General features: G+C 55.8%; 1 protein-coding gene across 4 annotated transcripts in view; it reads right to left on the bottom strand.

Moving 5' to 3' along the window:
- The window catches only part of Adamts2 (ADAM metallopeptidase with thrombospondin type 1 motif 2), a 187995-nt gene that overhangs the window by 27550 nt on the left and 145156 nt on the right, over positions 1-15289 (bottom strand). For all 4 annotated transcript variants that reach the window (XM_063230484.1, XM_063230483.1, XM_063230485.1 and 1 more), the window contains 6 exons: positions 7720-7876; positions 3047-3152; positions 2243-2386; positions 1842-1974; positions 863-976; positions 100-245 (listed from right to left, as the gene is read on the bottom strand). In XM_063230484.1, coding sequence (XP_063086554.1) covers positions 100-245; positions 863-976; positions 1842-1974; positions 2243-2386; positions 3047-3152; positions 7720-7876 — 800 coding nt within the window. The remainder of the gene's footprint in view (positions 1-99; positions 246-862; positions 977-1841; positions 1975-2242; positions 2387-3046; positions 3153-7719; positions 7877-15289) is intronic.

Genomic DNA, 15289 nt, shown 5'->3' with positions numbered 1-15289 from the left:
CCACCTTGCCAGGCAACAGCCGGCAAGGGTTGCCTGCGATCAAGGGACAGCGGGGCTTCCGCTGTCACTCAGGAGGGTGGGGTGAGCTGGGCCACTCACTGTGGGTTGTCACACTGGCGCGTCCTGAACTTCACACCTGTGCCGCAGGTGCGCGAGCAGGAGCCAAAGGGGGTCCAGGCACCCCAGTTGCCGTCCCGTTTGAGGATGTCGGGTGTCAGCCATATGCAGTGTCCTTTGAAGCAGTGCTAGAAGACAGGAAGCCGTCCCGGTGACACCTGGTTCACACCAGGGTCAGTGGACGCCCTGTCCCCTCTGCCTGGCAAGCGCCAAGGTTTTGAGTTCCATCCCTGGTACAAAAAAAATAAGTCTAAGTCTGGGCTGATGGCTGTTCTGACTCCATGGTGCCCCCAGTGGCCAGTCTGGCCTCAGTGGCACCAGGTGAGACCCAAAGAGGCGGCCACAGGGTTTTGGCGGGAGTGGCAGGAAGCAGAGAGCCTCTCTCTGTGGCTTGCTTCGAGGTGGGCATGGGGTGACCAGCTAGTGACCTCCAGGAACCAGTCTTCCTTACAGGGGCCATCACAGAGGTCCTGGGGTGCAGAGGCTGCATCTTGTCCTGGGCCAGGCACCCTAGTGCTGTCCTTGTGGTGAGGTGGCCCACAGTCACCCCGCACATGCACATGCCAGGGCTTTGTTGTGGGGAGAGCGCAGGTGTCAGAAGCACAAGGTGGCAGAGGCACTGAACTGCCTCTTAGTGTGGGGAGTAATTGGATGGGCAGCAAGAAGCTGGTGGGGGCCTGGAGCCCGTGTGGACATCACCACAGGTGACCTGGTGGGCTGCTCCAGCCGCCACCTGCCGGCTCACCTTCCCAGGTGCACACATGGTTCCGTCCAGGGGAGGCCCCTTCTTGGTCTTGCAGAAGTAGGGGTTGTCAGGGTGGCTGCACCATAGCTGTTTGCAGGGGTCAAAGGTCCGGAACTGGAAGACAGAGCCAGCAGCTCACCAGGTCACTTGGTGTGGCAGGGACCACCTCGTGCTGGGTCTGCGTGGTCCCTGGGTGCTGTGAGTTCTGCATGATCAGAGATTCTAGGACTGAGTATGCAAAAGCAGATGCCGAGCGTGGTCCTGGAGGCTGAGGCTGCAGCCTTCTAAAGTCTGGCCAGGCAGACGGGAGCCAGAGCACCTGGCCAGGGAGCCGGTGGGCAGCGCTCTGCCCAAGCAGGAGCAACAGTACTCTAAGGGGCAGTCACTGCAGGGCCAGGTGGGCACCATGACCTCCCTGCCACAGATGCCTCCACCCAGGCCCCAGACAGGCCCTGCCCTTGGGTCCTAAGTTCCCCCAGTCCCAGCTTCACCTCTGTCCCCTCCCTATTTTACCCCTTTCTATTGCTTGTCTTGGGGGGTTCTGCACCGGCACATCCCAAGGAACAAGCGCCACATCTGGGTGCACTGACCTTGAGAACTGAGCCCATTGGGCTCCACTCAGGCTCTGCTGGTGACCGAGCTCTGAGAGTGGGCTTCTCGTCTCTAAGGTGGCTGAGTGACCTCTGAGCACTGCCTCGGTCTCGGGACCCCATTGCTATTGCTGTCTCCACCCTGCACTCAGCCCTGGGGCCATGGGGTGCTGCTCCCCTGGGTGCCTGCTCCCTCCCCTCTGGGCCTCTGCATGTGGGACTCCTCCTTGCTGACCACTCTGTCCCAGCTCAGCCTTTCCATGTCCCCTCCTGCCCAGGGAAGGCCCCCCCCAAACTCTGCAGACCCCCAACAGACTCCTGCATGCCCCGCTGGCCCTCTGGCCAGTCTGTCCCCATGTCCTGCCCTCTGGCCCCTGGCGCCCACTCACCGCAGTGCACATCATGTAGCCCAGGCCAAAGTCGAAGCGGCACTGTTCGTTCATGGAATAGTGCAGCCCAGGCAGCTGGGGCAGCGCCGGCCAGTCATGGGCGAAGGGGTCGTCCCGCAGGCAGTCATAGGAGCTGTGAGGACATGCAGGCGCCCACCACAGCGGCCTTTAGTGGATGTTGGCCAAGGCCCTTGCTGGAGCCGTAAGGTGGGCTCATCTGCACTCAGCCCTCTGTGTGCTGCCTGAGTCCCGGCTGCCATTCCCAGGACTGCTGCTGTGTCACCTGCCACCAAGGCCAGGCTCTCCAATGACGGGAGCGCCCTCTGGTGCCTGTGGCCGGAGGGCCCTAGTGTTGGCCGGGGATGGGAGTCACTGCGGGGCCCTGGGGAGCGGGTACTCACTGCAGGTAGCGGCTGAGCTCCTGCTGGCTGCAGCGGGACCAGTGGAAGCGGTGGAAAGCAGCCTGCACCAGCGGCGCCATGATGCTGCCCAGGCGCACCTCGTCACCACAGCGGTTGCCCTGCCCGTCGTGTTCCATGCCCAGCCTGTGCAAGGAGCAGAGTAAAGGGGCCTGGCTGGACAGCTGGGGGGCCCCCTCCGCCAATGCTGACTCCCCACACTCGGAGGGCCTGATCTATGCTGGTGCCACCAGTTTCCTGCCTGCTAGAGCTACCCTGGGGAGGGGGCATCAGCAGCAGCCCCCCAGGTAGCCTGTCCCCAACAAGGGCCACTGTGTCTTGTGGACTCTGGGATGCCTGTGGCATGTGCCAGGCCATGGCATCCCGGGCACCTCCTCCACACCGGCAGGACGAACCTTGTCTCTCCCATCAGTCAACACCACCCAGCTGCGAGATGCAGGGGCTCAGAGGTGTCGGGCACGAGAGGCTGGGCAGAAGAGCTGCTTGGGGGGCCCCAGGACTCCTGTAATTTGGGGAGGCCCCTCCCCCCTCCCCGGCTTGGATAGAACAATGGCTCAAGGCCCCCAGTGCCTCCCTGGGCCCAAGCAGCTGCTTGGTCTTCCAGGCTTTCTCGCTTGATTTGCTCCTTCAGTAAGAAGAGGACCTGGAGCTCGCCCTGGCAGTGCTGGACAGAATGTCATACACAGCTGTCCCTCTCAGCCAGGAAGTGTGCAGAGGGGTAGAGGATCCAGGGATCCTCTCCAAGCCCTGGCTGTCCCCAGACAGAAATCATGGCCAGGCACTTACACGTGGCCGGTCTCATGCGCTACAACGAATGCCGAGGAAAAGCCATCTTCGTGGTTCAGGGTGCAGCTGCGAACGGGGTGGCACATCCCAGTGACAGGAGCATAGCCTGGGAGGGGATAAAAGGTGACTCGGAGAGTCTCAGACCCGAGCTCTATGTGAGGCAGCCCGGGACCCTGTAAAACTCACATGGGGCCTGTGCGGGGAGGGGCAGGCCTGGCCCTGACTCTCTTCTGGGTCCGGTTCAGAGCTAAGGAGCTGCCTGCTGGTGCAGCTTGGAAGACAGTCACTCTGCATGCCAGACCTCAGCCGGCCACTGCCCAGGCCCTTGGCCGCCCTGCCTGTCAAAGCTCACATTGTGGTCGATTTTGTAGCTCTAACTACCAGCCAGGATGTCCACAGCGTCCTGCCTGTGGGCCTCTCCCACCTTTGGAGGAACTTTCTGGCCTCCGGCAGCATGCTGTCCCCACACCTCTTGCTCTTCCAGAACCACCCTGCCCTGGCCTTGCACCCGCCTGGCCTTGCCGCCTCTGAGCCCACCTCCATGGGGAGGGCCCCTTCCCCAGGCCCCTCTGGTTTTCTGGTTCTCATCTCAGGGGAGAGAGGAGGTGTGGACAGGGCAGGGGAGCACGCTCAGAGCTGTGTGTCCCAAGAGGTTCGTGCTCATCCGCATGGGCTCCCCGGAAGCCTGCCTGATCAGAACCCCGGCTCCCTGCTCGAGCTGGCTCATACCCATCACGCTCCCTTGCAAGATGTCTAGGTGGCACAGTTAAAGGACAAAACAGAAGCAGAAGTGAGGAGAGACACTGAGCCTTGGCGTGTTGCTCTGGACTTGTCTGTACAAATATGCTAATCCGACCACTGCCCTTTCCTCTTGCGATAAACGGGAGACTCTTTACTGTTTGCTCTGCAGGCTTGGAGGGAATTGTAGGTGGCACATGAGCATCCCGAGGGTGAGCACCTTCAGACACCCATGCTCAATACTGCAGCAGCTGCTGAGATTGCAAAAAGGGTGCAGCTACTGTCTGCTGGAAAACAAAAATATCTGAAAAAACTCTGTTTGTTTTACTTCTGATTCTGCATTTGTTCTCACTTTCTGGAAATCTTATTAGGTAGATGTTTTACCTCCCGGACTGAGCCTCCGTGTCTTCTAAGTCTTTGCTGATTTTAATCTTTACATCCTTCTGTTTTAAACAGAGAGCTGGCCTTTTTGTATTTCCTTTTAAATAAATTTCAGTGTTAGCTTTTGAACTTTTTATTTTGCTTATCACTGCCTTTAATGTCTTAAAAATATTGTTGCCCTCCAGCGGTTCATAGCAACCTATCGTGGGTTCGTGGATGTAGTTTCTCAAATCTCTGGAAAACTACTTTATAAAATGCTCTTCTCCATCCTCTAAATTAGCTCCATTTGCTCTGGAGTCCAGTTTTAAGATTTCTGTGTACTTCCCACGTTGGCCCTGTTTTGCTCTGCTGTCGGTTTCTTGTCCTTTAATGTCTGGCACTCAGTGGCAGTCCTTCCGGTCCTTCTGCATTTCAGACTGTTTTTGTGAGGTCACTTTATGTGAAAGTCGTGTCTGTTTCCTCCCTGCCGCAGTCCTGCTGCTGAGCACGGAGGAGCAGCAGGCAGCTGTGGACCGCCCAGCCCTTCTCGGTGTCCCTGGTACACTGCACTCCTGCAAGGCCCCCGCGGTCCACCCCCTGCACAGGTCTGTCACGCATGCTTCATTTAGGGCCCGGCAAGGTTCCCTGCTCATGGCTCTACTGGATTCGTCCTTAGCATAGTACTGATTCATAGGAGTGCGCCACACGAGGCTTCAGTTAAGATCTGCTATGAACGGAACCTCCACGGCTTCATGGCGCCTTCAGGGAACAGAAGTTGTTGGTGTTAATGCAGCCAATGTTACCAAGCTTTTCCCACCAGTCAGTGCTTTTCTTTTCTTTTTAACGAAATTTTCTCTACATTCCCAGAATGCAGAGATTCTCTCCCACAGTGATTGAGGACTCCTTATCCAAAATTTTTGGGTCCAGAAGTTTTGGGTTTCAGGTTTTTTCAAGGTTTTGCGTATTTTCATAAACACAGTGGGACGCCTCGAGGGCGAGCCCCAGGGCAAAACCTGGGACGCAGGGGCGCTTGGCAGGCACCGCGCATGCGCACACGGCAGCTCCCCCTCGCTGCGCTGCATCCGACTGCAGCCCGTCCGGGCGCCTGCACAATCTTCTCCTCGGGGGTCCTAGAGCAGCTTGCAGAAAGTTCGAGATTCTGGATTCTCAGGTTAGTGACACTCAGCCTGTATTACCCTCTGTAGGTTTTAGTCCGCCCTTCACAGTTAGGTCTGAAATTCTCACGAGACAGTGTCTGTATAAAGCATAAAGCAGGGAGGTCACGCCTCGCTCCTTTCCCAGCGTGGGTGTCCAGCTGATGCTACCATCACTTTAAAGGTTTGTCTTCATCCTGTACTGGGAAGGGTCACCACTGAAATAAACCAAGCGTCCAAACACGCATAGGTTCAGTTCTCAACTCAGTGCTCTGTTCTAATGGTATGTGAGGTGTGCCCACCCTCACATCGACATTTACTGTTGTATGTTCATACATTTTAAATATTTTGCTCTTGCTCTTGGTTATTCTTAGCTTATTGCATTTTTATATAAACATTAGAATCAGTTTGGTTCTAATATCCCCCAAATATCCTGCAGGAATTAAACGTATTAGAATGCCCTAGAGAGGATCCCTTCCTTTATTTTATCTTTCACAATTTCTATCGAAAAAGCTTTACGGTTTTCTGGTCTAGACATTGGCTATATTTTGTTGAACTTATTACTTGGAACTTTCTAAAATTCTATTTTATAAAAATACAGAAATTCACTTGATTTTTGTGATCAACATTTCCAGTAACCACGATCATATTAATTGGTAAGTCTCATAATCCTTGATAATTTCTTCAGGATTTTCTGTGAATGCAAAAGTACCATCTTCAAATGAGGGTGTGATTTTTTCCTATCTGATACTTATATTTGCAGTTCTTTTTCCTGCCGTGTCCACTGGCGAGGACCTCACTGTAATGCTGAGTGGAGTGGCTCTGGCAGACACACCTACTCTCTCTCTAGAAGAAATGCTTTCAACACTTTACCATTACACATGGTGTCTGGGTGGGCTTTTCACAACTGTCCACACCATAGTAAGATAGTTTTTTCTATTTCTAGCTCCATAGAACACTTATTTGTATATGGATCTCGATGTGGTTGAAACTTTTTCTGGATGAGCTGAGATGACCGTATAATGGTCTCCCTGTTCTGTTGATGTGATGAATCACAGTGACTCAGATATCAAACCAACTGTGCCTTCCTAGACTAAACAAATTATGACACAGCGCCGTTTAGTAAATCTAGCTCCAGACTAGATTTGCTAACATTTTGAGATTTTGAATTTATATTTGTGAGTGATATGACCCTTTATGGGTTTTCTCTGTAATTTCTTTCTTGAATTTTGCTCTCAAGCTTATGCTGGTCTCATAAAATTAGTTGGAAACTGTTTGTTTCCATTCTCTAGAGGTTTGTGTGTTATTATTGGTTATAACAATTATTATTGTTCTGTATTGGTGCTATTATTCCTTAAACACCGTGAAGAATTACCTGGCAAAACTATTAACTCCTGAAATTTGAAGTAAGCTTTTAATTATACATTTAATTTCTTTAATAGATATGGCACTGTTATTTTCTCAGATTTTATATTTCACTGATATAAAGCTGTTCAAAATACTTTCCATCTTTTAAAATTCTGTAGGGTGCATAACGATTTGTACTTTCTTTTTTAAAATTAGCATTGCCACGGGATTTTCAATTTCAAACCATGTTTTTCAAAGAATTGAAATTTGGGTCTATTGATTTTCTCTATTACAACTGTTTTACATTTGAATAATTTGTCTCTTATTTTAATATTCTTCCTCCTGCTTCTGTGGCATTTAATTTGATGTTCTGTTAAATTTTTGAGATATATACGTACAATTGATTTTCAGCCATTTTCCCAATCACCATATTAAAAGCTTTACCAATCTAATTATATTGGTTTATGAGTTTTGATATGTCATAGCATCATTACCATTCAACTACAAAAATAGTCTAATTTCTGTTGCTATTTCTTGTTTGACTCATGAATCATTTATAAGTATACTACTTAATTTCCAAATCATTTAGGGTTTCTCATCATTCTTTTCCAGTGTGGTCAGGGAATATACCCTGCAGGAGTTTGATCCTTTACATTTTGTTGGGATTTTCTTCTGTGTTGGTATATTTTCACATGCATCATAAACAGTATATATTCTCCACTACTTTAGTATAGTGTTCTCTCTCTCTCACTCTCTTTTATGCAATTTGAGTCTTTATGTAAAAATCCCCAAGTTTGGAAGGCTGGCAAAGGACTCAGATTTGTTTAGAAGCCAGGGGAAGCCAATGCCTCTGAAACCCACTCTTAGAAGCTGTCCAGGTTTAGGCTCCTGGGCCCAGTTCCTGTCTCTCTGGTCACATCTGGTCCCAGTGGTTTCCAGGGCCAGGAGGTCATCATCAACGACAAAACACCCACCCAGCTCAGGTGGCCCCAGCCCTGCCTGCCTGGACACTTCCAGCAGGCCCCATGCAGCCCAGCGGGTCTCCCAGCCACAGGCCTGCAGAGTGGGGCTTACCTTGCATGCCCGAGGGCCCGAAGTCCTGCCGCGTGAGGAAGATGGCATGGTCATGGTACTCGTCGTGGCCTGTGTCCGGCTTCTGCTGCAGGTAGGCCCAGCGGCAGACGTTCTCCAGGCTCTGTGAGGGGTTTCCAATCTCGATGAGGCTCATGGACTGCAGGGGCATGAGGGGAGAGAGGGGCTATGTTGTTGGGGACAAGCCGGCTGCTGTGCTGACATGGGGTCGGGTCTGGGTGACACCAAGCCCTTCTCAGGCACTCTTGGACCCGCCTGTCACTCGGCTCCAGTCACCTGCAGGCATGCACAGTGTGCAGGCAGGACATGGAAGCAAAGTTCAGGAGTCATCTAAGGCCTCCCCCACTCAATGAATTCACCCGCCCACTCCAGCAGTCCCTGCATTCTACCAGGGACCTATCCGGGGTGAGCTGGGGACAGCAGGCGAGCGCATGTGGATCTCACCCAAAGAGTTCAGGGGTTCCAGCAGGAGTGGTGGCAATCCCTGTGGGGGTGCGCCCCCAGAGAAAGGGCAGATGGCCTTGTGTTTTCCCATTAGACGGTTGTGACCACTCAGCAGCGATGACAGGAAAAGGCCCCTGCTCTGGAGGGGTTGTGTGAAGAGCAGGAGCAAAACAGAACATTTACACAGGATCCACGGATGGGAAGCCACTGGCAACCACCACATTCCATCGTGGATCCTGACACGCACTCAGTAGCCACGGCTGGCAGTGACCCACGGTCCTGGACAGCCGCTCCTCACCCTGGCATTGGTGTGCACCCCTGCAAGGGCAGAGAAGTTGTGTCCCCAACTCATGTGCCTGGGAAGCGGAAGAGATCAGATCTGAACCCAGGAGAGCTAAAGCCGGACTCTGTTCACCCAGCACCCTAAACTGCCTCCCCCAACCAGAAGGCACCATTCAGCGTGAAGAAGGGGTCCTGTGACGGCCACTCCTTCCCTCTCCAGACCCTCAGGGCAGGCGTCTGGTTTTGGCTCCCACTCCCTTCTCCCCCTCCGGAGAAATTCCCTTCCACAGAGCTGACACTGTGTCAGAGCCCTGGGCGCGTTCCTGCTCTTCTTCCAGGAGACACGGGTCAGTAAGGCAGAGAGGCACACTCCAGGCCCGGCCGTAGGAGGCTCTGCTGCTTCTCTTGCACAAAGGTACCCAGAGCACTGCTCCCTCCACTCTAAACCAGAGTCCACCAACCTCTAGCTGAAAATGTCTGGGAAACACCACCTCTGTACCGAGCGCGCACAGGCCTTTTCCTTGTTATTCTCTAAATAATACGGGACGGGAGCTTTCTACAGAGCATTTACACTGTATCACGTATTACGAAGTCACCTAGAGATGGTGCAAACCACAGTGATGTGCACAGGTTTTATGCCAACACAATACCATTTTATGCATGGGACTTGGGCATCCCTGAGGGTCCTGGAGCCAGTTCCCCTCGGACACAGAGGAGTGACAGGACAGCCACAGTAAGTTGCAAAGAGCAGAGGCAGGGAACCGTTAGTGAGCAAGACAGTTCCAGAAGAACGAGGCCAAGGAAGGGAAGACACTGCCAGGGTCCCTGTGTCACCCACGTCTGCGGCTCACATGATGCCAGACCAGTTCCCGAGTCCTAAGCACAGGGCCCACTGTGACGTCGCTGTCCTCAGCTGCTCACTATAACAGGATGGCAGCGAGCCCTAGCGAAGTGACTCACAAACCAGAGACTGGGGCTGGTCTGACACGGGAGGACAGCTCAGGGGCAGCAGGAGGCGGCCGGGGAGGGGCGCTCCTGTCCCCTTGTGACAGGGAGGAGCATCAGCAGCTCTGGCCAAGGAGATGATAGCAAAAGGGTGCAGGTCTCCTTGGCCAAGTGTTTGGGTCCACGTGGACCCTTGGGGCACCTTCTCCTGGCAGGGGATCCAGTAGCATCTGGAGCGCTGCTCTGTCACTCTGGCCTGCGAGACGTGGTTGGTACCCTAGACTCACAGCAAACAGAGCGAGCAGGAAATGACTCTTTGCTGTTTAAAGCCGCTGGGCTATGGGATGTGGGATGTGGGATGTGGGGCTTTGTTGTTTCTGCAGCCTAATGGTGGCCAGCCCAGCCCATGAAGGAGCTGCCCAGCAAGGAAGCAGATATTTGCATCATATCCAAGCCAGACCCTCAGACTCTCCCTGCCTGGTGGTAGCCACTTCCGGGCGCCCTGGACAGGCCACAGCTCAGGAGGAGCAAATAGGAGCCTCTCCCTCCTCACTGTGGACCCAGGGACCCTCACAGCCTCAGGAGCCAGTCTGCCCACGCCCTAGAGTGTGGGCCCGTGCAACCTGAGCTTAAATGTCAGTCTAGGGCCACAGAAAAGGGTCAGCACAGAAGGTGTCTCACCCAGCCCAAAGGCTGCGGCCACGCAGACAGAGCCTGCATTCCAGGGAGCATCGGAAGAACACTGCGACCCACGTCCTGGATGGGTGCCAGAGGTGACATAAACCAGAGCAATGGGTCTGCGGGTTCCAAAGGGACGCGCCATGGTGGGACGTTTCCTGACAGTGCTGGCCAATGAGGAGCGGTGAGGACAGGGGGGCAACTGAGAACCCAGGCCCAGCAGGAGGAGGTGGCATCTGCTGCTAGGCTGGGGGTCTCAGGCACTCATCAACCCACATTTCACAAAGATGCAGGCTAACAGGAAGGGCTGCCTGGAGGAAGGCGCCCCTCCCAGGTCTCCTGGAGAGAGACCCAGGGTGAAGCCTCCCTGGGCTCTGCCAGCCTGGGCGTGGCCGTCACTGGGCAGCTCCCTCCAGACGCTCCCTGTCAGGGTCTCGCCCCTCGTGGCCACCAATGTGACCTTGTTACCGTGGCAGGATAATTCGATGAAATATTGATTTGTTCTTGCCTTGTTTTGTTCCTCACCCGTTCCAAGAAGGCAGACAGCCACCCGAGTTCTCCACCCTGGAGGCATTCGTGCTGCTGAAAGGGTTGGTCCGGAATTCATCTCCTAGTTTCAGGGTTTAGGGTGCTGCCCCAGGCCAGGGCAGAGAAGAGGACTGGAGGACTTGATCCCAGGCAGGGGGAGCTCCGGGCAGGGGGGACTTCATAAACAGGGACCCTGTGCTGCACATTGCAAGGGGATGGATGTGGGGCGACCCAGCAAACTGAGGAAAGGAATGGGTCAGAGTTCAGGAGTCCAGAGTGAACTCTGAGGCCGAGCTCTGAGTGACAAGGTGAGGTGTTGCCTGATGCCCACGGAGAGCAGGGTGCCTACACCCTTCCTGTAAAGTGAAACCGCAGTGCACAGCATCTCCCCCCTCCCCGGCTTCACATCACCTCCAAATCCCTGACCTCACACACAAAGCAGACACCACGTGGACAGCCACTGTGCTGCATGGTGTGGGGGACGGTGCATGCTCAGTACAGACGTCACCCCTTGGCACCCCTTGGAGGAGCCTGCAGGAGCTGAGCCACAGGTATGGAGGGCCAACCGCACCTTCCCCTTCCCTCCCCTCCGCCCACCCCAAGCCTGTCAAGGTCCAGCCTGTCTCAGGTGGGCACAATGGAGCCACGGGCCAGGGTCCTCACTGGGTCTGGACCATACGAGAGGCTGTGACCAGCAGCAGGGCAGGGCCCATGGGATTGTTAGCCAGAGCCACCCTGGCTAGTGAGGAGGGAGGAGACAGGGAGGGGACAAGGGACAGCCAGGGCAGCTGCGGCAGTGTCAGGAGTCAGAACCTGGGGGTGGCAGGGAGCAGAGGTGACTCAGGGATTGGGGGGTGGGGAGGATGGGGCAGGGATGGTGCCTGGTCTCTGCTTTGAGACCAGGTGACCAGAGATACAGTGGCAGAGGAGGTACGTGAGGGGCTGCACCCTAGTGGGGTGGTGTAGGGTCTGAGGTGTCTGTGTGACAGTAATGGGACTCTTTCCTGCACAGTGTGTCTCACTGGTAAAGGCTTCAGGAGCTCCCCACCGCTCAGGTATAGCCCCAAGGCCCAGGGCTGGCCCAGGACCCAGGCAAAGCAAATGGAGCAGAGATGCAGAAGCACCAAGACCAGGCTGAATGGGTCAGTCAGGGGCAGCCCCCAAAGCACCCCCATAGTCCTGCCTATACCTGGCCCTCACCTTCCTTCGACCCACTCTCTCCGCTCCATGAGGACCGCCAGGGGCCTTCCCATTGGCGCCTCTTGTCCTAAGGATCTGTTCCAGGCACAGCCATCAGGCATGGGGTGGGGGCTGGCAGGTCTGGGTCCCAGGAGGTCTGACTGCAGCTGGCCCCTGGAAGAGCAGGGGTCACAGCACCTCTCAGGGTCTCCCTGCTGCGGGCCAGGGGAGAGGAGATGGTCCTGATGCCCGGCAGCTTCCCATGAGTCACACAGCCTCCATCCAACCCTCCACTGCCCAGCCCCCGCCCCGGGTCACTGCACCAGGACTGCGCCTTCCTCCAAGTGAGGAGATGCATCCACGGAGCTCTCCGCTCATCCATGACAGGGACGTCCCAAGACCCCTGAGGAAACCACAACACTGAATCCCACGTCTTCTACACGAATGCTCACAGCTTCTCTTTGGCATACTGAAGTTTCCAACATTACTAATCCTGCACTTTGGGACCATTATTAACTAAAATGAGGGTTAACACAAATAGGCACTCACACTACAGCTGCTGAAGTGAACCTGAGCCAGCTCTGGAGTCACTAACAGGTGGGTAGCATATACCACGTGAGGATCCTGCCAAGCATCAACCCAGGCAGGGCGCAGGGCATCGAGGGTGAGAGATTACACGGCACTCCTCTGAGCAGCTTGCTTTTAAAACTTAAGAATTGTTTCTGGAGTTTTCCATTGATATTTTCAGACTGTCTGATCCTGGGAGACTGAGAAGGTGGCGACTGGAGCCCTGGACAAGGGGAAACAATGCCTCTCAGCCTGAGGCTCCTCCCAGGGCACCGGTGAACCAGGGAGGCAGAGCGCACCTGCATCGGCTGGGAAGAAGGCTTGGGCCAGCTCGCTGGGAGCTTGTGGCTTCCTTTCTCCTCCTTAGCGGCCTGACCCCACCTGCCTGCTCACTTCTGTGCTGGCTTCTGGGGAGTCTCTGTACAATGCCCTGTTCGCAGCAGTGCTTCTGGGAGGAGGGACAGAGTGAGCCCACAGTGATGTGCTCTGAGGAGCAGCACCCCAGGCTCAGCAGGGGCGATGGCACAGCTTACAGACGTGCAGCTCTCTCCAGAGGCTGAGGCAGGGAGCAAGTGGTGCTGACGGTGGATGGGGCGGGGAGGCACTGCAGGGCCGTCCTGAGGGAGCGGGAGCCTCTGGGCCCCAGGGACAAAGCACAGCACTTGGAGGCTTGAGGACCTGGCCCCTCACCCTGTGGTGGGCGGGGTGACTTTGTAGACTCCTGAGCTTCAGAGCTGGGGGAGCACTGGTCGCCCACATCCTCATGCATCTTGCAGCAGCTGGGCGACCCCACTGGGCCCTTGGAGGCAGTGAGGGGTCAGCAGGACTTCAGCGGGCGAGTGGGCAGTGTCCACCCCAAGACACCTGCATACTCCCTGCTCCGAGCCACCCGGCAAGGCCAGGGAGTGTATGACGGGGAGCAGCGGCCCTGCCATTGGGGCTCACGTTTAGCACTGAACGGACACGAATGAGTGAATGACTGAACGCACTCTTGAGAGCCAGGCTGGGTTAGGAGGGGGCCGCAGGGAGGGGCAGCCGTGGGCCAGTTCCCGGGCCACACACAGCTTCGCGCTACCACCTCAAGTAACCTTTCCCGCTGTCCTCATACAGAGGACTCTGTTTCCCCACTTTTGGGGTGAGACCTCATCGCCCCAAGCCCACAGCTAGAAAGAGGCGCGGGCCCCAGCCTTTTACCGAGTTCCACCCGCGGAGGCCACCAGGTGGCGCTGCTGCAGCGGGCGCGCGGCTCGGGCTGGGACCTGCGCAGGAAGTTCTGCTCCACGCGTGGAGCTCTGCCCTACCATTGTTTGCGCTGGAAGACGCTGAATTATTTATGTTCTTCCCTCTTGCAGTCAAGGAGACAGGAAAGCGCGACTGGTAGCCTGGGCTCGGGCCGCCCCAGAACTGGAACCAGAACGGATAGTCTGGGGCTCCAGGCCCAGACCCGATCGCAGGGCCGCGCAAGGCTCCCGGGCGGTTCCGGATGACTCGCCCCGCTCCAGGCTCCTGCGGGCGGGCAGCTCCCGAGCCTCTCCACAGCGGTGACCGTGGTCATCCTGACAGCCGACCTCGGGGGCCTGCCCCTCATGGCTGGCTCCTGCTGCACCCAGGCCACCTGGAGATGCTGGGCCCCGAGGTCAGCAGCATCACTGGGTCCTGCCTGGCCCCGAAGCCCTTCGTCCTTCCTTGGACCCAGGGTGTCCCTGTCACACAGGAGTAACCTGCCCCAGGCCATCTGGCCTTTCAGCTTGGAGCTAGGACCCCGTGGTGCTCGGGAAGCACAGGGGCTGCCCCGGGCTGTGGCAGGAGCACGCTTGTCCTCCCTGTCCCTGTCTCAGGGCCCGCAGGGCCTTTGGCAGGGCCTCCCCAGACGCCCTCTGGCCTTACCCCCATGCTGCGCTGCTCCTCTGGGGACCCACTCAGACGTGAGCAGGGTGGCACCACAGGAGGCTCTGGCCACCAGCTGTGCTCTGGGCCACCGAGCTCTTCCTACCCTGCCTCCGCCTAGACTCAGCCAGGCTGTCTGACCTTTTGCTCTGCACACTGAGAAACACCAGCAAGGTCCCCTGCTGTCTGGACCTGGCCTTTCCCAGCCAGACGCCTCATGTCTTTCTCGGTTGTCCCCAGGTCTCTGATTTCCATTTTTTCATCATCCCAGGAAATATTCAAAATGAGAACAGCTGAGTAGCTGTGTGGTCCCTTCTCTCGGAATCAATTGAAAAGCCAGTTGCTATGCAACCCTGGAGTGTGGCGGTTGCTCGCTCCTGGGCTGATGGCATATTGTATAAAATAAGATCATCTCTTTTCTTCTGCTGTTTTTTTTTTTTTTTTAAGAAATGGAGAAAAATATTGTTTTAGGAAAAACTTGAGATAACTCAGAGGCTTCTCATAAGCTAGAAGACAAACAACATGTCACTCACCCAAGTGCCACCAATTTTATCCCTGCCGGAGCTGGGACCTGGGGACAGGCAAGGAGGGAGGGAGCAGAAGGCGGCAGCGGGGCTATTTCTGTCACAATTGGGAATGAACGCAGCAGCTGAGTAGGTGTGCGGGCCACTCTGCCTTGGGGACTGGGTCACGGCCTTATAGCACCCTGCCCAGGGTCATCCTGCCCCCAGGGATGCAGCCGTCCAGCTCCTGACTGTAGCCCTTTGTACAGTTCGCTTATCCCTGGGATGGGGCCTCACTCCTCAGTGGCAACAGAGGCCCTTCAGGGCCTGTGGCCATGGGCATTCTCTCCCCAGAGCCCCACACCCCGTGTGGACAGTGTGGTGTTAGGTGAAGCCCACTGGGTCCTGTGTCCCCGCCCCAGAGCTCAGGTGGCTGGTACCTTCCTCACAACATTCAGACTGTCTCACTGCGGGCCCTGTGACCTCAGCAGACCCCTGAGTTGCTCTGGGATTCCAGGCTGCCCAGGCTGAGGCTGAGC

This window comes from Cavia porcellus, unplaced genomic scaffold, assembly GCF_034190915.1.
Source record: "Cavia porcellus strain 051 isolate PalLab524CR breed Dunkin Hartley unplaced genomic scaffold, mCavPor4.1 scaffold_19, whole genome shotgun sequence".
Lineage (NCBI taxonomy): Eukaryota > Metazoa > Chordata > Mammalia > Rodentia > Caviidae > Cavia > Cavia porcellus.
This window is presented reverse-complemented; position numbering and strand designations above follow the sequence as displayed.